At 38.4% G+C, this 24,254-nt stretch overlaps 1 protein-coding gene across 2 annotated transcripts in view; it reads left to right on the top strand.

Annotated features, from left to right (window-relative positions):
- The window catches only part of RIC1 (RIC1 homolog, RAB6A GEF complex partner 1), a 142,913-nt gene that overhangs the window by 39,113 nt on the left and 79,546 nt on the right, over positions 1-24,254 (top strand). For both annotated transcript variants that reach the window (XM_018052017.1, XM_005683688.3), the window contains exon 2: positions 6,256-6,363. In XM_018052017.1, the coding sequence (XP_017907506.1) occupies positions 6,256-6,363 (108 nt within the window). The remainder of the gene's footprint in view (positions 1-6,255; positions 6,364-24,254) is intronic.

Below are 24,254 nucleotides of genomic sequence, written 5' to 3'. Positions count from 1 at the left end.
AATTAGAGATACCAAGGGAACAATTCATGCAAAGATAGACTCGATAAAGGACAGAAATGGTATGGACCTAACAGAAGCAGAAGATATTAAGAAGAGGTGGCAAGGATACACGGAAGAACTGTACAAAAAAGATCTTCACAACCCAGATAATCATGGTGATGTGATCACTCATCTAGAGCCAGACATCTTGGAATGTGAAGTCAAGTGGGCCTTAGAAAGCATCACTACAAACAAATCTAGTGGAGGTGATGGAATTCCAGTTGACCTGTTTCAAATCCTGAAAGATGATGCTGTGAAAGTGCTGCACTCAATATGCCATCAAATTTGGAAAACTCAGCAGTGGCCACAGGACTGGAAAAGGTCCGTTTTCATTCCAATCCCAAAGAAAGGCAATGCCAAAGAATGCTCAAACTACCACACAATTGTACTCATCTCACACGCTAGTAAAGTAATGCTCAAAATTCTCCAAGCCAGGCTTCAGCAATAAGTGAACCATGAACTCCCTGATGTTCAAGCTGGTTTTAGAAAAGGCAGAGGAACCAGAGATCAAATTGCCAACATCCGCTGGATCATGGAAAAAGCAAGAGAGTTCCAGAAAAACATCTATTTCTGCTTTATTGACTATGCCAAAGCCTTTGACTGTGTGGATCACAAGAAACTGTGGAAAATTCTGAAAGAGATGGGAATACCAGACCACCTAACCTGCCTCTTGAGAAATCTGTCCGCAGGTCAGGAAGCAACAGTTAGAACTGGACAGGGAACAACAGACTGGTTCCAAATAGGAAAAGGAGTACGTCAAGGCTGTATATTGTCACCCTGCTTATTTAACTTATATGCAGAGTACATCATGAGAAATGCTGGACTGGAAGAAACACAAGCTGGAATCAAGCAATATCAATAACCTCAGATATGCAGATGACACCACCCTTATGGCAGAAAGCGAAGAGGAGCTAAAAAGCCTCTTGATGAAAGTGAAAGAGGAGAGTGAAAAAGTTGGTTTAAAGCTCAACATTCAGACAACTAAGGTCATGGCATCTGGTCCCATCACTTCATGGGAAATAGATGGGGAAACAGTGGAAACAGTGTCAGACTGTATTTTTTTGGGCTCCAAAATCACTGCAGATGGTGACTGCAGCCATGAAATTAAAAGACGCTTAACTCCTTGGAAAAAAAGTTATGACCAACCTAGATAGTATATTCAAAAGCAGAGACATTATTTCCCGACTAAGGTCTGTCTAGTCAGGGCTCTGGTTTTTCCTGTGGTCATGTATCGATGTGAGAGTTGGACTGTGAAGAAGGCTGAGTGCCAAAGAAGTGATGCTTTTGAACTGTGGTGTTGGAGAAGACTCTTGAGAGTCCCTTGGACTGCAAGGAGATCCAGCCAGTCCATTCTGAAGATCGGCCCTGGGATTTCTTTGGAAGGAATGATGCTAAATTGAGACTCCAGTACTTTGGCCACCTCATGCGAAGGATTGACTCATTGGAAAAGACTTTGATGCTGGGAGGGATTGGGGACAGGAGGAGAAGGGGACAACAGAGGATGAGATGGCTGGATGGCACCACGGACTTGATGGACGTGAGTCTGAGTGAACTCCGGGAGATGGTGATGGACAAGGAGGCCTGGCGTGCTGCAATTCATGGGGTTGCAAAGAGTCGGACACTACTGAGCGACTGAACTGAACTGAACATGCTTGCTTTGTTCTTTTCAGCCCCCTAGTATCTGGGTTATGCTGGATCCCTCCACAGCATCAAAACTAGTAATACTGAAGCCATTTCTCAGGCCTCCTCTAAAATAGTTCGATCATTTGATGCTTCATCTAACTGTTTCCCTCCCTAGGGAGAAGCTAAGAGCTGAACTTTTTAATCCAGTTGCTCTGTGCTGAGCTGGAGGAGGAGCAACGCTAGCCCAAACTTTGGTCTCTATTATCATCAACTTCTTGGTGGCTAAATTATGTCAGTATCATCACTGCTCAGTGGAAGGCAAGAGAGAACCCCCCACCCCCACCCCTGCCCTGCACTCTGGGCAGCCCCCAGAAAAGTTGAGGCATTGATGTTGTGGACTAATTCTTTAGCTCCACAGGGAGAAACTACGCTTGTCGAGGGGCAGTGGTTATCCACTCAGTGTATGCTTAGTGAAAGAGGAGAGTGAAAAAGCTGACTGAAAACCCAACATTCAGAAAACGAAGATCATGGCATTGGGTGCCATCACTTCACGGCAAATAGATGGGGAAACAATGGAAACAGTGACAGACTTTATTTTTTTGCGCTCCAGAATCACTGCAGATGGTGACTGCAGCCATGAAATTAAAAGATGCTTGCTCCTTGGAAGAAAAGTTGTGACAAACCTAGACAGCATATTAGAAAGCAGAAACATTGCTTTACCAACAAAGGTTCATCTAGTCAAAGCTTTGGTTTTTCCTGTAGTCATGTATGAATGTGAGAGTTGGACCATAAAGAAAGCTAAGCACTGAAGAATTGGTGCTTTTGAACTGTGGTGTTGGAGAAGACCTCTGAGAGTTCCTTGGACAGCAAGGAGATCAAACCAGTCAACTGGAAGGACTGAAGCTGAAGCTCCAATACTCTGGCCACCTGATATGAAGAACTGACTCATTGGAAAAGACCCTGCCTGATACTGGGAAAGATTGAAGGCAGGAGGAGAAAGGGGATAACAGAGGATGAGATGGTTGGATGGCATCACCGACTCAATGGACGTGAGTTTGAGCAAGCTCTGGGAGTTGATGATGGATCGGGAAGCCTGCATGCTACAGCCTTTGGAGTTGCAAAGAGTTGGGCACGGCTCAACAACTGAAGCCCCCAGACAGCTAGACATTTCCAGGTCCTGTCAGCACTCTGAGACAGATAAGACAACCCATTCGTTTGAGTAGACCCCATAAAGTTGGGGTTTTGGACATGTGGACCAATTCTTTCTTTCTCCAGGGGGAAGCTGAGAGCTAGAATTTTCTTCTCTGCTAACCTTGTGCTGAGCTGTAGAGAATAGCGATGGTGACTACTATCCAAGCCACTGTCTCTGTCCTCCCCCAGGTAGCTTGATTATGCCAGTTCTGACAGGATCTTATGCAAGACTGACAAGATAGAAGCCTGTCCTCTGAGGAGCCCCCTTGGAAAGGTTGGCGCGTTGGACACACAGACCACTCCTTTTCCTTTGTAGGGATTAACTGTGGGCTGGAGGGTTTCATCCTGCTTGTATGACACTGTGTTGGTGGTAGGAATTCTGGTGAGAAGGTGTCCTGAGTTTTCCTACCAGTTTTAATGAGCCTTCTCACTCATTCATCCAGCATTCAGGTGCTTTTCAATTAGTTTCTGTATTCCTCAAAAAAGGGGATTTGTCTGTGAATTGTTAGGGGTTGAGGAAAGAATCCAGAAGTATGTATTCTGACATTTTGCTAATGTCATTTCCCATCAAGGTATTTTTTTTTAACTTTTAATTGATATTTGAAGTACAATCACTAATGACTGGCAGTTTTAATGTTTTCAGAGCTTTGTCAGTGTCTTAGAAACTTCTGTATTTCAATTTTAGAGATTGAAAAAAGCTTCTGAGGGAATGACTTATGTAGCTTTGGAAAATGGTGTTGTAACTGGTTATTCTCAAGCTAAATTAAAAGAAGTTATCCATAACAACTGTATTCTATTTGGTAAAATTGTTTTTTATGAGAATATATTTAGCAACTCCAAAATACTGTATACATATGTAGAACAGAGAACTAAATTAGTTGTATGAAATGATAGCCAAGCACTCACTGTCAGAAGAAAGTTCCAAGTAAGGGTGAAGTCTAGAATTAAGCACATTGTGCTTGATTATGGTCACATATGTTTCTGTTTATAAACATTTGCATATATTAAAATCAATATTTATAGATATGTGTGTAGATGTGGGTTAGTATAGGTTCATGTATTTTCTGAGAAAACCTAAAGGTAATGACATCCCACTAGCAGTAAGCATCTTGGTTTCAGGTCTTGTTTTCTAAATATTGTTTCTAATTAAAAGAGTCAGGAATTTCTGAAAAAGTTGTTGATTCTAGAGCAAAGGCAGACAAAGTACCAGGTGACCTTGTGGAGCTTTTTTTTAGTGTCAGAAATTAGATGTCCAGTTGTTTCAGCATCATTTGTTGAGAAGACCATCTCTTCTCCATTATGTTGCCTTTGCTCCTTTGTCAGAGGTTAGTTGACTGTGTTTGTGTGTGTCAGTTTCTAGGCTCTCTATTCTGTGGCATTGATCTGTTTTCTACTCTTGCCAATACCACTTTGTCTTCATTTCTTTGTCTTTATAGTAAGTCTTGAAATTTGGTGTCAGTCTTTCAATTTAGTTTGTTTCTTTTAATATTGAATTGGGTGTTCTGGATCTTTTGCCTCTCCATGTAAACTTTAGAACCAGTTGGTCAGCATCTGTAAAATAACTTGTGATTTTGATTGGGATTGTGTTGAATCTGTAGATCAAGTTCGGAAGAATTGAAGATTCTTCTTTTGTTCATTGAAACTTAGTAGATTTCCTCACATAGGTCTTACACATATTTTGAATTTGTACCTAAGTATTTTTTGTTGAAACTTCCACTTATCCGTTGCTAGTAGATAGAAAAGCAATTGATTTTTGTTTAATAACACTTTATCCTGCAACCCTGCTGTAATCACTTATTATTTTCACAAATTTTTTGTGGTTCATTCTTTCTGATTTTCTGTATGTGTGGCCATATCATCTAAGAACAAGTTGAATTTTTCTTCTTAATCTGTATATCTTTTATTTCCTTTTCTTGTGTTATTGCATTAGCTCAGTATGACTTTGAAAAGGAAGGGTGTACCTACCTGATCTTATCAGGAAAACTAGTTTTTTTCCAGTGAGTATGCTGTTAGCCATAGGCTTTTGTAGATCTTCTTTGTCAGGTTGAAAAAGTTCCCCTCTGTTCCTAGTTTGCTGAGAATTTTTGTCCTGAATGGTGTTGAATTTTGTCAAATTCTTTGTCTACATCTGTTGATTCCTTTAGCCTGTTTATATGATGGTTGATTATATTAGTTTTCACATGTACCAATCTTGAACACCTGTAGTAAATCCCACTAGATTATGGTATATAATTCTCTTATACATCGTTGGATTTGATTTGCTAATACTGTGTTCAGAATTTTTGCATCTTTGTGCACGAGAGATACTGGTTTGTCATTTTCTTATAATGCCTTTTCTGGTTTTAGTATTGGGGTGATACTGGCCTCAAGGAAGGAGTTTGTATTCTCTGCTTTTATCTTCTGAAAGAGATTGTAGAAATTTTGTATAACTTTTCTGTTATGTGTTTGGTAGAATCTACCAGTGAACCCCATCTGGGCTGATCCTTTCTGTCTTTGAACCTCATTAATTATCAGTTCAGTTTCTTTAATAGATATAGACTTATTTAGATTTTTTTATGGTTCTTTTTATCTGATTTGCTTGGACTGTTTAAACTTATGAATTAATATTGTTGTTGTTCAGTTGCTAAGTTGTGTCTAACTCTTTGTAACCCCATGGACTACAGCACTCCAGGCTGTCCTTTACTATCTCCCAGAGTTTGCTCAGGTTCTTGTCCATTGAGTTGGTAATGCCATCCAGCCATCTCATCCTCTGCCACCCCTTTCTCCCCCTGCCCTCAATCTTTCTCACCATGAGGGTCTTTTCCAGTGAGTCAACTCTTTGAATCAGGTGGCCAAAGTTTTGAAGCTTCAGCATCAGTCCTTCCAATGACTGTTAAGGGTTGATTTCCTTTAGGATTGACTGGTTTTATCTCCTCGAGGTGCAAGTGACTCTCAAGGGTCTTCTCCAGCACCACAGTTCAAAAACATCAATTCTTCACCCCTCAAGTCTCCTTTATGGTCCAACTCTCCCATCCGTACATGACTACTGGAAAAAACATAGCTCTGAGTATATGGACCTTTGTTGGCACAGTGATGTCTCTGCTTTTTAATACACTGTCTAGTTTTGTCATACCTTTTTCCTTCCAAGGAGGAAATATCTTTTAATTTTGTGGCTGACCCCATCTGCAGTGGTTTTGGAGTGCAGAAAAATAAAACTGTCAGTGCTTCCACTTTTTCCCCTTCTATTTGCCATGAAGTGATGGGACTGCATGCCATGATCTTAGTTTTTTAATGTTGAGTTAGAAAAGGTTATGTTATCTTTTATTATACTTCTAAAATTATTAAAATACTGTCAGTACTTCATGATGTTATCTTAGATTTACTTATTAGAAACATTAATAAAATACAACTTTTTTCTTCCAGCCCAGTGTATTAATTGTAACCTACAAGGAACCTGCAAAATCATCTTCTCAGTTTGGGTCCTACAAGCAAGCTGAATGGAGGCCAGATAGTACCATGATAGCTGTGTCAGTAAGTAGATTTTAATGGTGTTTTCTTATGAAATCATTACGTTGCATCTAAATTGGATTTTTTTGGGTGAGATATTTTTACTCTTTCACACTCTTTAGTTTTTACTGTCTGTGATAGCAGTTCTATTTAGGTTACTCCTCCTACTGTATCTTCTTTCTTGATTCTTCTACTTCTTCCCAGCGATAAATGATGCCTACTTTGTTTTCTTTTTATTCCTTTCACTTTCCTTAAAGTCTAATCCAGATTTTTTAAGCTTTCATCTATATTCACATGGTATTCTCAGATTTATATTATGAATCCTTCCCTTTATTCCCAGGGATGTGTCACAAAAATGATAAATTTTGTGTTTATGTCATACAACATTCTCATATCCATTTGAATTTATTTCTGCATCTCTTCTCTGGTCCATTAACGTGCTTAGATCTGGTTGATCTTACCTTTTCAAATTCTATTTTTTCATTGTCATCGTCACCTAATTTGAGTTAGCGATGTTAATTTGAATTATCATGGTTAACATTTATTGAGCACCTTCTATGTAAGTGTTGTTATAATCAGATTATGTGCATCATCTCTTTCAATCTTTAAATGAACACTTCAAAGTAAATACAATTGCCCTTTCTAGTAGATTAGTGTATTGAGGGTTTGAGAAATTAAGTTTTATCCACAGTTACACAGATAGTATATATTAGAGAGAAGGGCTTTAAAATGAGATACTTAGATTCCATTTACTGTCCTTTCAACTACTACACTAATTTATCTCTGTGCTTTCAATCCTTTTCCTGTTTATGCTGTTTAATACTGACTGGGTTAATCATCCGAAAATGCCTCCATAAAATAAAAAATACTGAGTAGTTACTCACTTCCTATAGAAAGATTTTGCAGATTACCAACTATGTATCATATCTACTCTGCTTCCTCTTGGTATGTGGACTATAAACTAAGAATAGTTTTATGTATTTAAATGATTGAAAACAATCAGAGGAAAAATATTTTTGACAGTTGAAAATTATTTAAAATTTAAATTTTACTGTCCATAAATAACATTTCCTTGAAAATGCCTATTTACATGTTGTTTATGGCTGCTTTAAAGTGACAGTATCTGAGTTGAGTACTCCCAACAGTGACCATATATGGTGCTTCATCTCTTCACTCTTCCACTCAGTGTACTATAAATTATAATGAAACATTTATAAATTTTGTGTTTCAAGTACCATACATATTGCTATACTGTGACATTTTATATTATTTTTATTACTAGTGCATAAGGAATTAAATTGTGTCGGAATGAAAGAAGAGAAAAATAAATTTTGAATGTCATGCTTTTAAAGCACATGGGAGTGTGCATTATTTTATTACTGAATTAGATGGAAACATATTGTTTATTTTAGAATGACTATAGTGATGTGAAAAGAATACAATATAAGTTGACATTACCCAGCTAAGTACTCATCATAGTATTCTCAACTCACTGAAATTAGTAGTCAGGAAAAGTTAGAAAATTTAAAATGGACTCATCACATGAGAATTTTTTTCACAAATACAAAAAATTAAAATGAAGGTGCAATCAAAGTACGTTTGCTTGGTTCTTGTGATGAATTGACAGATGTTAATTCTGCTCAGTTGTTATTTGAATAGTTAAGGCAGAGTGTGAAATGATTATGAATTATTCCCCATGATAGCATGTGTGAAACAACAGGTGAAAAATTTTTCAAAAAGGTTGAGAGACCACTAATTCAATATAACCTGAAGTAGAATCTGCTAACGTGTTTTAATTGATGGTGGTAAAAAACACGGAGCAGAAAAAGGCTTAGTTGGCAAATTTACAAAACTAATCCTTGGGTAAACATTGTAAAACAGATGGTTATATTTTAAGTTTTTGTTAGAAATAGAAGCCGAATATTCTGACTTGCCCAAGCCCAAAGCCTTTCATTGACTTAGCAGTCAGAAATTTATATGTGGTTAAGCCATTTTCATGACAACTGATGCAGATGACACCACCCTTATGGCCGAAAGTGAAGAGGAACTAAAAAGCCTCTTGATGAAAGTGAAAGGAGAGTCAAAAAGTTGGCTTAAAGCTCAACAAGATCATGGCATCCGGTCCCATCACTTCATGGGAAATAGATGGGGAAACAGTCGAAACAGTGTCAGACTTTATTTTTGGGGCCTCCAAAATCACTGCAGAAGGTGACTGCAGCCATGATATTAAAAGACGCTTACTCCTTGGAAGAAAAGTTATGACCAACCTAGATAGTATATTCAAAAGCAGAGACATTGCTTTGCCAACAAAGGTCCATCTAGTCAAGGCTATTGTTTTTCCAGTGGTCATGTATGGATGTGAGAGTTGGACTGTGAAGAAAGCTGAGCGCCAAAGAATTGATGCTTTTGAACTGTGGTGTTGGAGAATACTCTTGAGAGTCCCTTGGACTGCAAGGAGATCCAGCCAGTCCATTCTGAAGAAGATCAGCCCTGGGATTTCTTTGGAAGGAATGATGCTAAAGCTGCATGGGGTCGCAAAGAGTCGGACACCACTGAGCGACTGAACTGAACTGAACTGAAACTCCAGTACTTTGGCCACCTCATGTGAAGAGTTGACTCATTGGAAAAGACCCTGATGCTGGGAGGGATTGGGGGCAGGAGGAGAAGGGGACGACAGAGGATGAGATGGCTAGATGGCATCGCTGACTTGATGGGCTTGAGTTTGGGGAAGCTCTGGGAGTCGGTGGTGGACAGGGAGGCCTGGCGTGCTGTGATTCATGGGTCACAAAGAGCCGGACACGACTGAGCGACTGAACTGAACTAAATGTTTGAATTACAAGTAATGTCAGGCTGCTTTTTATACTTCCATTGCTGTCAAAAGTTAACAAGAAGTGAGATGTCTAAGAAAAATTAGCAATGGATATTTTTTTCTGAATTCAAGCCATGGTTCTGATAGTATTTTTTTAAACTTTGATGCCGTTATGGAAGAAATTTCCATATTTCAGAACCCATTGTACAAATGAGAAGTGCTTCCACCTAACCTTCAGTTGGAAGTGATTACAGTGTAATGACATGTTAACATGCAAACATAGAAGAAATGTGGTAGACTTTATAATTGCCTATCAAGTGATGAATGTATTCAATTAAAACCATGCTCATGGATTGATGTCAGTATTTGGCAGTATGGGTTGGAAAAGACATTTTCACATGAAATTTGTAAAATTACAAATTAGCATTGAGGAAACTTTGAGGAATCAATTTTGATCATAGGGAACACTAACTTTATTTTTAATTGAAATGTAGTTAATTTACAGTGTAGTGTTAGTTTCTGTTGTACAAAAAAGTGATTCAGTTTTATATATTTATTTACATCCTTTTCTTTTGTGGTTTGTTACAGGATATTAAATATAGTTCCCTGTGCTGTATAGTAGGACCTTGGTTATTTATTATGTATTTAATTGTCTGTATCTGCTAATCCCCAATTCCTAATTTATCTTTCCTACACCTCCTTCCCCCTTTAGTAACCATAAATTTGTTTTCTATGTCTGTGAGTGTATTTCTGTTTTGTGAAAAAGATCGTTGTATCATATTTTAGTTTCCATATATAAGTGGTATCATATAATATTTGTCTTTGTGTATCTGACTTACTTTCCTTATGATGATCTCTAAGTCCATCCATGTTGCTGCAAATGGGCATTATTTCATTCTTTCTATGACTGAGTAATAATCCACTGTATGTACAACATCTTTTATTCATTCATCTGTCAATGGACACTTAGGTTGCTTTCCTGTCTTTGTTTTTGTTCAGTCGCTAAGTCGAGTCTGACTCTGCAACCCCATGGACTGCAGTGCCGGGGTCCAGCCCTGGTGGATCCAGGGTGATTCGAAGGTGGGGACGGAGTTGGCGTCCTTGGAAATAACTTATTTAATTACAGATAGAGAGGGATTAGAAAATTAGCAGAGAAAAAGAGGCTGAATAACTTGGTTTACATGGAATACCAATCACCACCTATGTAGGCTGCAGGTGTCTTCCCGTTCTCCTGAAGGAGAGGAGGCACTAAGCACCACCCCCCCCCGCCCCGCCCGTCCGATCTTAGAAGCCCAGGCAAAATTAGCAGGCTTGGTGGGTACCCATGCACCAGATGGGAATTCGGCCAGAAAACAGTAGGAGAGGAAAAGAGGCTGAATAACTTGGTTTACGTGGGATACTGATAAAATTCCAAGACAAGGAATTTGCACCATCTATGTTAGGCCACCGGCACCACTTGAATATCGGAAGGTGCCCCTCCTTGGGCTCCTTCTTGCATGGGCTTGAAAGCCAGGGCAAGTAAGTAGACGTGGCGAGCACCCACGCTCCAGATGGGAATTCAGCCAGAAAAACGGGGAGCAAGAAAGACCAACACGGGGGAATCAGTCTTTCCGGAAACTGATCCGATTTCTTTATTTTGGGGTTTGCTTATATACCTTTTGTTGGAGAAGGCAATGGCACCCCACTCCAGAACTCTTGCCTGGAAAATCCCATGGATGGAGGAACCTGGTAGGCTGCAGTCCATGGGGTCGCTGAGTCGGAAACGACTGAGCGACTTCACTTTGACTTTTCACTTTCATTCATTGGAGAAGGAAATGGCAACCCACTCCAGTGTTCTTGCCTGGAGAATCCCAGGGATGGGGGAGCCTGATGGGCTGCCGTCTGTGGGGTCACACAGAGTCGGACATGACTGAAGCGACTTAGCAGCTGCAGCAGCTGCAGCATATACCTTTTGTTACACATAGGGATGAATACAGAGTCATGTGGGAGTCAGCAGTCCTGACCTTTATCAAAATCAGGTGCTTTACATAAAAAAAGATCTTAGGGGTTTTACATCATCTTCTGGCCAAGAGGCCTGCTGACATTTATGATCCTTTCTTTCTGATAACCAAAAAACTTATTTTTTCCAAGGGTGTTTTTTCTTAAACCAGGCACCACCCTCCAAATAAAGTTGCATTCCTATAGGGTGAGGGTGTAGTGAGTTACAATCAAGAAAGGAATTTATTTAACCCAAGGTTAACATGATTAATCTTAAAGGTTAATACTTATTTCTCCTATATGCTTAAAGGTTAATACTTACTTCTTTTATATGCTAGTTATATTTATTATAAGGGCAGGGAATATGGAGATTTAGCAGCAAACATCAGCCCAACAAATGAAAATCCTTTCACCAATGTTCCCCTTAAGATCTATTTAGTCTTAAGATAGTGATAAAGTTACATTTTTACATAGCAAGGACATAGTGATTTATAACAAAGTACAGTGATCTATTACAAAAGAGAAAATTCATTAACTCAAAAAGTCTAGTATTGCTAACCTTAAAAACTACTATATTTCCTTTTCTATATTCCAAATACATTGATTAATATATTCCCAGGTGCCTAAGGATATGGAGGCTTGGTTGCAATCATTGACTCAACAATGAGAAAAGCCCTATGCTAATTAAGACTCTCAAAATACTCCAAACTCTCTGTGCTGTTTATGGTTGAGAGGTAGTAAACAATGGCAGGAATATGGATAATCCTGTCACACAAGCTAGTTTGCCAGCAGAGAGGTTTGACCTGAGACACCCTTGTCACACCCAGGGCAGGGAATTAGCAGCAATTATTGGCACAACAAATGAAAAACCCTTCACCAATATAATTCCTAACCAACCCACTATACTAGTAATTTCTAACTTCCCAAAAGAACTTGCCTTTAGTAACTCTAAAACATCTCATGCCTCTCAGGTTGGGAGGCTGTAAACAATCACATGTGGCCGGCGGAACCTATACAGGTGCGCTAGATAACCTTCAGAGGAGTTGAAACACTCTTGTCATGCCCAGGAATTTTTATTGACTTGGAGCTGCACGTTTACTCCTTCTCCGAGAGAACCGGTGGGGAGCAGCCCCCCATAAAGTCAGAGGTGTAGGCAAGAGCATGAAACAGTGAAGTAGATGGACTCTGGTTTTGGGGGTAAGTGCTCAGGAACAGGGGGTTTCCTGAGCCTTAATTAGGCCTTTGCGTATGCCAAACCTCCTTCCTCATGACCTTTGTCATGGGTGGAGTTCCTCACGTTGGCTCCCGGCACTGCAGCATGCCACACTATCTCCCAGAGTTTGCTCAAACTCATGTCCATTGTGTCAATGATGCCATCTAACCATCTCATTCTCTACTGCCCTCTTCTCTTGTACTCAGTCTTTCCCAGCATCAGGGTCTTTTCCAGTCAGTAAGCTCTTCACATCAGGTGGCCAAAGTATTGTACCTTGACCTTCAGCATCCGTCCTTCCCAGTGAATAATCAGGGTTGATTTCCTTTAGGATTGACTGGTTTCATCTCCTTTCTGTTCAAGGGACTCTCAAGAGTCTACTTCAGCACCACAGTTTGAAACAGTTTGAAAGCATTAATTCTTTGACACTCAGCTTTCTTTATGGTCCAACTCTCCCATTTGTACATGACTACTGGAAAAACCATAGCTTTGACCATGCAGACCTTTGTCACCAAAGTAATGTTTCTGCTTTTTGTTATGCTGTCTGGGTTTGTCATAGCTTTCCTTCCAAGGAGCAAGCCCTGTCAGCATTTACTTCTGGGAGCAGTCACAGCATGCTTTTTGGTAACTGTGTTATAGTCCCAGATGGCTGAGCAGGTAAAGTGTCTGCCTGCAATACAGGAGACACAGGAAATGCAGGTTTGGTCCCTGGGTTGGGAAGATCCTCTGGAGAAGGAAATGGCTACCCACTCCAGTATTTCTTGTCTAGGAAATTCCATGGACAGAGGAGCCTGGCAGGCTACAGTCCATGGGGTGGCAAGAGTCAGACACTATTTAACGAGTAAGAACAACAGCAACTGAGAAAAGAAGAAAGTTACGAATGTGGGTTCAGTCTTTCCATCTTAGCAGAAGCTAACTCAAAGTAAACCATTTCATCCCATTGTTCAAGTTTCATTTGCCTCTGCCTGCAAAAGAGGTTATATTTTATCTTCATTTTTTATATTATAATGTACTATAATGTAGAATAATACAGATGGAGAACTATCATTTGATAATAGTTTAGTAAGGTCACTGGTATTTTTGTATTATCTGTTCAGTGAGGCAATCACTTGAAGTAGGAATTATTCTTGCCTGGAATATTCCATGGACAGTGGGGCCTGGTGCAGACTCCATGGTGTCACAAGGAGTTGAACACGACTGATCACAGTACACAGTACAAAGCAATCACTCTTCTTTTGCAGTCATTTGTACTAAAAGATAATCTATAAAGGGACACATAAAAATAATCTTAAAAATTATATATTACCATGCCATGTGTATTAGATAAGTGAACTTACTAGATAATTAGAAGTTTAATTGGATTCTAAAGCTTTATAATTTTGATGGTCCTTTGTCTCAAATGTATTTTACATTTTCTTAGCCTCATACATGAATCCATTGATTGTGAATTAACTGCTTACTTAAAAATTGAGTTATTATGATGGTTAACTTTTTTGGTGCCTGCTCTGTGGTAGGCACTATTTAAGTGCCTATGTGCATTAAAATTATTTTTCATAACAGCCCTCTGATGATACGTAATTTTGTTACTTCTATCATACGGTTGAGTTGATTGTGGTAGACAGATTAAAGCACCTGCCCCAGATTACATAGATACTGTGTACTTCAGATCACACTGCTGATAATGAAATTCTAACCCGTGAAGCCTGGTTCTAGAATTTGAAAGTCTTAATAATTTTGCTTTACTGCCTTTCACTGTTAGCATGGTTGTTTAATCCTACTAGCTATTATGGAATAAAGCTGAATCCAGGAGATATTTTGCAATTTGCTTTTACAAAAACATCAGTAGACTGTGTGAGAAGCGTATACAGTTATATGATCTGTAGAGCAATACAACATCAGTCTCTCTCTGCACTTTAAGTCAAAACCAAAGCACTTTTTATGGCCTTCCCCTCAACCGCCAAGAATAGTCATTTTGTGCTCTGGCATGTCAGTTATATTAAAAATTCTATTACCGTATCATCAACAGAGCCACAGTCACCTCCTTATCAAGTTGTACCTTAATATTTTAAGTGTGAGAAAGAAAATCCTTCACCATTTTAAGAATTGGCCGATAGTGTTTTGGAGTGTTTTCTCTGAATATCAAAGGTAGAATATCATTTTAGTAGCTATGATACTAGACCATAAATATCCCTACAGTTTTCCTCAGTTTCAGGCAATTTTTATATATATGTGTGTGTGTGCACTGCTGCTAAGTCACTTCAGTCGTGTCCAACTCTGTGCGACCCCATAGACGGCAGCCAGCCAACTAGGCTCCCCCGTCCCTGGGATTCTCCAGGCAAGAACACTGGGGTGGGTTGCCATTTCCTTCTCCAATGCATGAAAGTGAAAAGTGAAAGTGAAGTCGCTCAGTCGTGTGCGACGACTCTTCGCGACCCCATGGACTGCAGCCTACCAGGCTCCTCCATCCATGGGATTTTCCAGGCAAGAGTACTGGAGTGGGGTGCCATCACCTTCTCTGATAAATGTGCACAAGGAACATTAAAATGAATTTTAAGTGCTGTCTCATTCCTAGTACTCTATGTGGCAAGAAGCACCAGTGTATTTGGCATATGCATAAATATTTTTATTGAGGCTTTGCTTATAATAGGAAAAAACCTGGAGTCTCTGGATTCTGCATTCTCTTCCAATCACCAGTATTTTGCTAAATCCTGACTCTAATTTATTGGCATCCTCTTTATTCTCATTGTCATTACCTTAGCACAGGCCTTTAGTATATTTTGTAGATTGCCTAGAACTCAAAACTTTCAGCTATTTTTTATTTTTGTCTACTTGAAATGTGCCTAAATTATGCATCAGTTCAGTTCAGTCGCCCAGTCGTGTCCAACTTTTTGCGACCCCATGAATCACAGCACGCCAGGCCTCCCTGTCCATCACCAACTCCCGGAGTTCACTCAGATTCACGTCCATCGAGCCAGTGATGCCATCCAGCCATCTCATCCTCTGTTGTCCCTTTCTCCTCCTGCCCCCAATCCCTCCCAGCATCAGAGTCTTTTCCAATGAGTTAACTCTTCACATGAGGTGGCCAAAGTACTGGAGTTTCAGCTTCAGCATCATTCCTTCCAAAGAAATCCCAGGGCTGATCTTCAGAATGGACTGGTTGTATCTCCTTGCAGTCCAAGGAACTCTCAAGAGTCTTCTCCAACACCACAGTTCAAAAGCATCAAATCTTCGGCGCTCAGCCTTCTTCACTGTTTCTAAATCACAGCCCTTATTCTTACTTTCAAACCTTTTGGTGGCTTCTTCTTGTATTCAAAATGTATTCTAAACTTCTTAGTCTAATATTCAAGGCTGATCTGGCCTCAACCTGCCATTCCAACTCCGTTTCTCCTTGCTACCCTTGATATTCTCTCACTCTTAGCTAAATGGAAGTGTACATTATCTGCCACAACATGAGAGTTACTATAAATGTATTAGAATATAACTTTTTTTTGAATGAGGGAAAAACATCAGTTTAAGTTAGAATTCCTGTTGGTTCATTGTCGGGTTTTTCTGCCCTCCTCTTGCTAACATGTTAATGTATTGAGGCACCAAATAACAGCCGAAAGTAAAGAGAGTGGACTACAGCAAGTTGTAGAGGAATATAGTGTTCTACATAGTACTCATTCATCTCTCTCTCCTTTCTTTTTCATCTTGGTTTGACCAAACACTGTTTTGGAAGTGATTGCTCTTCTCCTTGATGTCTTCGAATTTTGCTCTTATTTCTATAACTTGGTGTCCTTAAATTATACTATTTATAGTCCCTTAAATTATATATATTCTTAAGTTATACTGTTTTTGTTAGAGTTGTTATTTTTCACATTTAATATCTAACTTCAAAATGGTGGCTCAGAACAACCATTTGTTGACTCTCCTGTGATTTGCCGTGGGTTTGGTCAAGCGGTTCTCCTGATCTCAGTGCCTGTAGTATTGATGTGACTGCAGACATCTGAGAGCTCTGCTGATGCTGGATGGTCTTTTAGTTACATGTCTGATAGTTGACTGTTGCTGTCCACTTTGGTTTTCTTTGTAACTTCTTATTTTCCAGTAGGCTAGATAAAGTTTGTTTTGTTTTGTTTTTTACTGTGATGGTAGAAGCTTTTCAAGAGAGCAAAAGTTTCCAAGTCAGCCATCATTTCCATTCCATTTTTCTAAATAGCTTTATTGAAGTACAGTTGATATACAATAAACTGCACATACTTGAAGTGTACAATTAGATTAATTTTGAAACTGTAACTACAATCAGTGGAGAAGGCAGTGGCACCCCACTCCAGTACTCTTGCCTGGAAAATCCCATGGATGGAGGAGCCTGCTAGGCTGCAGTCCATGGGGTCGCCAAGAGTCGGACACAACTGAGTGACTTCACTTTCACTTTTCACTTTCTTGCACTGGAGAAGGAAATGGCAACCCACTCTGGTGTTCTTGCCTGGAGAATCCCAGGGACGGGGGAGCCTGGTGGGCTGCCGTCTATGGGGTCACACAGAGTCGGACATGACTGAAGTGACTTAGCAGCAGCAGCAGCAGCAGCAGCAGCAGCAGCTACAGTCAAGTTAGTGAACAGATCAGCAGCTGCAGAGGTTTCCTTCTACCCTTTTGTAATTCTTCCCTCCTGCCATGAATTACCTTCCTCTAAAACCAATTATTGATTTGCTTTCTGTCAGTAGATGAGTAGAGTTTTAAATAGATGGAATCATCCAATGTATGCTTTTTTTCTAATTTACTTTACTGACATAATTTAAGCACAGTTATTTTGAGATTCAAGCATGTTGTCATGAATCAGTAGTTCGTGCTGAGTAGTATTCCATCTTATGGATATAACACAATTGGTTTATCCATTTATCTGTTGATGGGCATTTGAGTTGTTTACAGTTTTGGTCAAGTAAACCATTGTGGACGTTGAAGTACAAATCTTTATGTGGATATATATCTCCTTTTTCCTTGGGTAAATAACTATGAATGAAACAGCTAGATCAAAAGGTAGGTACCTTATGTTTAACTTTTTAAGGAAATGCTAAACTTTTTACAGAGTAATTGTACCAATGTATATCCCTGCCAGCAGTGTACAGGAGTTTTCATTCCTCTTTGCCAGTTTATGGTATGCCTTTTTAAGATTAGTTATTCTGATGGGTGGGTGGTGGTATCCGGTTATAGTTATAATTTACATTTCTGTAATGACTAATGATATTGAACATCTTTTCATTTGATTATTTCCCATTTTCCCATTTTATCTATTTATTATTTGCTTTCTTTTTGAGTTTCTAGACTTCTTAGTATATTTTGGATAAAAGTCTTTTATTACACATATTCTTTACAAAGAATTTCTTATAGTATGTTACTTGTCTTTTCATCCTGTTAACAGTGGTTTTCCAATGAAGTACTTAATTTTGATGAAGTCCAGTTCATTTTTTTTTTTTAATGTGTCATATCTTCTTCCTGTGCTCTCTTTTAGAAGTCTTACTGATGTAGGTTTTATATTTAGGTCTATGCTATATGTTGAATTAAATTTCGTGTATGGTGCAGGGTATGGTTCCAAGTTAATTGTTTGCCTGTTGATACTCAGTTGTTCAACACAGTCTGTTGAAAAGGTTATCCTTTCTGCTCTGCATTTCTTTTGCATCTTTGTCATAAATCAGTTGTCCTTGTGTATGTGGGATTTTGTCTGCATTCTCTTCAGTTCCATGAAGTGTTAATCTGTCTTTATGTTCAGTTCAGTTCAGTTCAGTCGCTCAGTTGTGTCCGACTCTCTGCGACCCCATGAATCGCAGCACGCCAGCCTCCCTGTCCATCATCACCTCCCGGAATTCACTCAGACTCACGTCCATCAGGTCAGTGATGCCATCCAGCCATCTCATCCTCTGTCATCCCCTTCTCTTCCTGCCCCCAATCCCTCCCAGCATCAGAGTCTTTTCCAATGAGTCAACTGTTTGCATGAGGTGGCCAAAGTACTGGAGTTTCAGCTTTAGCATCATTCCTTCCAAAGAAATCCCAGGGCTGATCTCCTTCAGAATGGACTGGTTGGATCTCCTTGCATTCCAAGGGACTCTCAAGAGTCTTCTCCAGCACCACACTTCAAAAGCATCAATTCTTCGGCGCTCAGCCTTCTTCACAGTCCAACTCTCACATCCATACATGACCACAGGAAAAACCATAGCCTTGACTAGATGGACCTTAGTCGGCAAAGTAACGTCTCTGCTTTTGAATATGCTGTCTAGGTTGGTCATAGCGTTCCTTCCAGGGAGTAAGTGTCTTTTAATTTCATGGCTGCAGTCACCATCTGCACTGATTTTGGAGCCCCAAAAATAAAGTCTGACACTGTTTCCACTGTTTCCCCATCTATTTGCCATGAAGTGATGGGACCAGATGCCATGATCTTCATTTTCTGAATGTTGAGCTTTAAGCCAACTTTTTCACTCTCCTCTTTCACTTTCATCAAGAGGCTTTTTAGTTCCTCTTCACTTTCTGCCATAAGGGTGGTATCATCTGCATATCTGAGGTTATTGATATTTCTCCCGGCAATCTTGATTCCAGCTTGTGTTTCTTCCAGTCCAGCGTTTTTCATGATGTACTCTGCATATAAGTTAAATAAGCAGGGTGACAATATACACCTTGACGTACTCCTTTTCCTATTTGGTACCAGTCTGTTGTTCCATGTCCAGTTCTAACTGTTGCTTCCTGACCTGCATACAGATTTCTCAAGAGGCAGGTCAGGTGGTCTGGAATTCCCATCTCTTTCAGAATTTTCCACAGTTTATTGTGATCCACACAGTCAAAGACTTTGGCATAGTCAATAAAGCAGAAATAGATGTTTTTCTGGAAGTCTCTTGCTTTTTCCATGATTCAGCAGATGTTAGCAATTTGATCTCTAGTTCCTCTGCCTTTTCTAAAACCAGCTTGAACATCAGGAAGTTCATGGTTCACGTATTGCTCAAGTCTGGCTTGGAGGATTTTGAGCATTACTTTACTAGCATGTGAGATGAGTACAATTGTGTGGTAGTTTGAGCATTCTTTGGCATTGCCTTTCTTTGGATTGGAATAAAAATGGACCTTTTCCAGTCCTGTGGCTACTGCTGAGTTTTCCAAATTTGCTGGCATATTGAGTGCAGCACTTTCACAGCATCATCTTTCAGGACTTGAAATAACTCAACTGGAATTCCATCACCTCCACTAGCTTTATTCGTAGTGATGCTTTCTAAGGCCCACTTGACTTCACATTCCAAGATGTCTGGCTCTAGATGAGTGATCACACCATCGCGATTATCTGGGTCGTGAAGCTCTTTTTTGTACAGTTCTTCCGTGTATTCTTGCCACCTCTTCTTAATATCTTCTGCTTCTGTTAGGTCCATACCATTTCTGTCCTTTATCGAGTCTATCTTTGCATGAAATGTTCCCTTGGTATCTCTAATTTTCTTGAAGAGATCGCTAGTCTTTCCCATTTTGTTGTTTTCCTCTCTTTTTTTGCACTGATCACTGAAGAAAGCTTTCTTATCTCTTCTTGCTATTCTTTGAAACTCTGCATTCAGATTCTTTTATCTTTCCTTTTCTCCTTTGCTTTTTGCTTCTCTTCTTTTCACAGCTATTTGTAAGGCCTCCCCAGACAGCCATTTTGCTTCCTTGCATTTGTTTTCCATGAGGATCTTCTTGATCCCAGTCTCCTGTACAATACAGTATTATTTTGATTACTCTAGCTCTGTAATTATTTTTGAAATCATATAGTGTTACTTTTTCAGCTTCCTTTTCAAAGTTGCTTTCACTGTTGTAGGACTTTTTGTTTCCATATGAATTATAGAATCACCTAGTTGGTTTCTATGAATATGACTGCTGGGCTTTTGATTGGAATTGTGTTGGATCTGTGGATCCATTGGAGAAGATTTGTCATCGTTGTAGAATTGATTCTTCTGACCTATAAACAAGTTATATCTCTTATTTAGATATTTTTAACTTCATCAATGTTTTATTATTAGTATACAAGTATTTCACATCTTTTGCCAGATTTATCTCAAAGTATTTTATATTTTTTGGGGAAAACTTTTAATTTTCTAATTGTTCATCTCTAAGATGTAGAAATGCAGTTGATTTTTCTGTTGATCTTGTATCTTACAACCATGCTAAACTCACTTATTCTACTACTTTTTTAGTAGATCTCATCATACTTTCTCAAAAGACTATGATATCAATCTGGATACTTTTTATTCCTTTTTCTTCATTGATTTTATTGGTAAGACTGTCCAATATAATCTTGAATAGGAAAGTATTTATCTTCTGGTATTAAGAATCATGTTATAGGTATTTTTAAGATTCTCTTTATTACGTAGTAAAAGTTAACCCTCTCTTGTTAATTTGCTGATAGTTTTTAATTAGTAGTGTTATATTGGATTTTGTTTGCTACCTTTTCTGCATTTGTTGAGACTATCATACAATTTTCTTTTTTTAGTTTGTTAATATTGTAAATTACATTTATTGATTTTTGAATGTTAAACCAACCTTGTATTCCTGAATAAACATGATCTGTTATTCTGACAGTACATTGTTAGATTTAATTTGCCAAATCTTTGTTTAGAAATTTTACATAGATGTTAATAAAGGATATTGGTTTGTAGTTTTTTTTTCCTTAAAATGTCTTTATCTTGTTTTGGTGTGAAGGTAAAGCTGGCCTCATAAAATGAGATCAAAATTTTCCGTCCTTTTTGGTTTTTTAGATGAGTTTGTGTTGAATCGATATTGTCTCTTTTCTAAATATTTGGTAGAATTCACCAGTGATAGCATCTGGGCCTAGAGTTTTGTTTCATGGAAAGGATTTAATTTCTTTAGTAGATACAAGCAAGTTTTGATAGTTTATGTCTTTCACGGAATCTATCCATTTCATCCAAGTTGTAAATTTACTATCATAAAGTTAAATATGTGTAAACTATGTGATGGAGAAAGGTATGGCAACCCACTCCAGTGTTCTTGCCTGGAGAATCCCAGGGACGGGGGAGCCTGGTGGGCTGCCGTCTGTGGGGTTGCACAGAGTGGGACACGACTGAAGCGACTTAGCAGCCACAGCAGCAGCAAACTATGTGGTGATGTCACCTCTCATTTCTGATAGTGGTTATCCTGTTTCTTTTTTTCCTGGACACTATGACTAGAAGTATGGAAGATCTTAATGATCTCTTTTAAAAACAAAACAAAACCCAGATTTTAGTTTCATTGATTTTCTTTTCTGTTTCACTGATTTCCATGCTGATCTCTATTATTTTCTTTATTTTAAAAAAATTATTTACTTTTGGTTTCATTTGCTTGTATGTTTCTAGTTTAAAGTAGAACCCAGGGTCACTGATTTGGCATTTTTCTTTTTTTTATAAGACAGGCATTTGAAGCTATAAAGTTTCCCTTAAGCACTGCTGTAATAATACCCCACTAATTCCTGTGTTTTTCTAAATTTCTGTCTTGATTTCTTCTTTTATGAATTACTTAGAAGCATATATATTTGTGAGTTCTCCAGAAAGTTTCTGTCATCAGTTTCTAGTTTAATTCTTTTGGGGTCAAGGAACATATATTACACACACTTTATTTTTAATATATGGTAAGACCCCAACCTACATTTCTACTATTTTTATTTTAAAAGTCAGCTATCTTTTAAAGAAGTTTAAGTGAAACAAATGAAATTTGTATCAAATTTAATGCAACTTTTTTTTTCCCCCTCTTACCTCTCTCCTTTGGGAACTCTGTGCATATGTTAGGCCATAATTTACTGATACTCTATCAGTTTTAGTCTTTTTGTGTGTGTTTCATTCATGACCAGGAAACTTTTTAATGTCTAATCTGCCATTAATTCCTTTTAGTGTATTTTTATCTCAGATAGTTTAGTTTTTTTAATCCCTGTAGTTTGGTTTGGGTTTTCTATGTTCCTTGGCCTTTGAACATATTGAACACAGTTATAACTGTTTTCAGTGTCCTTTTATGCCAATTCTAACATCAGATTGAATTCTGGATCATTTTTGATTGGTTGATTTTTCTTCTTACTGTGTCTTGTGTTTTTCTGCCTGTCTATATGTGTAGTAATCTTTCATTGGATGCCAGACATTTTGGTTTTACTTTGTTGTTTACTGGATATTTTTGTGGTCCTGTAAATCTTTAGCTTTGTCCTGAGAAGTACTTATGTTACTTGGAGGCAGTTTGGTGTGTTCATATTTTGTTTTGTGGGTTTGTATTGCAAGTGTTGGAACAATACTCAATCTAGAGCTAATTATTCCCTACTTCTAAGACACTACCTTTCTAAGATTTACCACAGCCATACGTGAAAACACTGTTACGAGCAACTAATCAAAGCCACGTGCATGATGAGTTTTCTCAGTCTTGCTGATGGGACAGGGACTGTTTTCAGGACTGTTGGAACACCACACACTGTTCCCTTTTCTAATCCTTTTGGTTTTCTTCTGCGTTGGTAGTGTCTTCACATGCATATGCTCATTGGTGTTCTTTGATTCTTTCTCCATAGAACTCTCTTGTCTCTGGTAGTACTCTGTCATATAAATTTTAAGTGCCTCTTCTTCCTGAACTCTCGGCAGCATCTTCTCAACACAGGTCGTCTCCTAGGCTTTGCCTCCACTTCCCTTCTCAGTGCTGTGACCTGAGAACTCTCTAGACAGTAAGCTGAAACAGTAGAACTCAGCTCAGTTTCCCATCTCTCATGGATCACTGGCCTTCACTGCTGATGTCAGTGTTTTGAAACCATTGTTTCATATATTTTGCTTGGTTCTGGGTTGTTTATTTCAGATGGGAGCATAAACTGTCTTCAATTTAATCCATCTTGGTTAGAACCAGAAGTCTTCAAGTGCTCTGGTATAAACAGTGTTATAGAACTAGGAATAATGATGTGATGACTATTTGTATCAAAAGATATTCATCACCTGTTTTTGAGAGAATGTGCTATTTACAACTTTTTGTTATTTTTCATTTAAATATATTCATATGTATGTGCAAAGTCTGAACGTATTCAAAATGTTAAATCATTCTCTTAGAGGTATGATTTGGAGTAATTTTATATACTTCAACATATATAATAAAGAAATATAGCTAAAAACAGAAAACACCATTTATGAATTAGTGTAAAGAATTTTAAAATGTTCTTCTGCCAGCCATATTTGAAACCTAATATGACCATATGTTGGGATAAAAGATCTAGATCATCAAATCCATATCTCTTAAATGATTATAGAAATCCTTATGATTCCATGATTCAAGTCATTGGAGCTAGATGCATAAATCCATTCTATCCGTTATGGTAAAAATGGCATATGCAGAGGAAGAAATGCCCTGTGTCTTGAAATTCTAAAGTGTCTGGTGAATTCATGTGCAATAAAAGCATTTGGTTGGTAGAAGAAAGTATTGCAAAGCTGCCTACAGGTTAAGCATTAGTTATAGGTAACTGTTGACTTGTATAATTATGCAGTTAGTTTTATTTTAATTGGAGGATAATTACTTTACAGTGTTGTACTGGTTCACAGTTAGATTTAAATTATTCCTGTTTACAAAAAGTTACTATTTCTAGTATATATATCATCCATCAATCATAAAGTAATTTTAAAACACATTTAGTTTGGAGTAGCTAGTGAAACTTCCCAAATGCCCACACACAACCGAATAAAAACAGGCAGTTAATAATAATAACCATATCAACTACCACCACCAGAGAATTTAGTCTCTTCTTTTTAAAATGTGGAATTAAGTGAGGTAATTTGTATGATTTTTTTAATGTCTGTTACTAGATTTGCAGTTAAATGAAGCCTAATATTTATGCCTCTGACTGTTTATTGCCTTGTTGATATATTTTATATTATTGTTTGTAGTTCTTTTTCTTCTAAGTGGCATTAAGGGAGACATATGTTTTTTCTATCCTCTATT

The sequence above is a fragment of the Capra hircus genome, chromosome 8 (assembly GCF_001704415.2).
Source record: "Capra hircus breed San Clemente chromosome 8, ASM170441v1, whole genome shotgun sequence".
In the NCBI taxonomy this organism is placed as follows: domain Eukaryota; kingdom Metazoa; phylum Chordata; class Mammalia; order Artiodactyla; family Bovidae; genus Capra; species Capra hircus.
The sequence above is the reverse complement of the archived record's forward strand: the minus strand, read 5'-3'. Positions and strand labels throughout refer to the sequence as shown.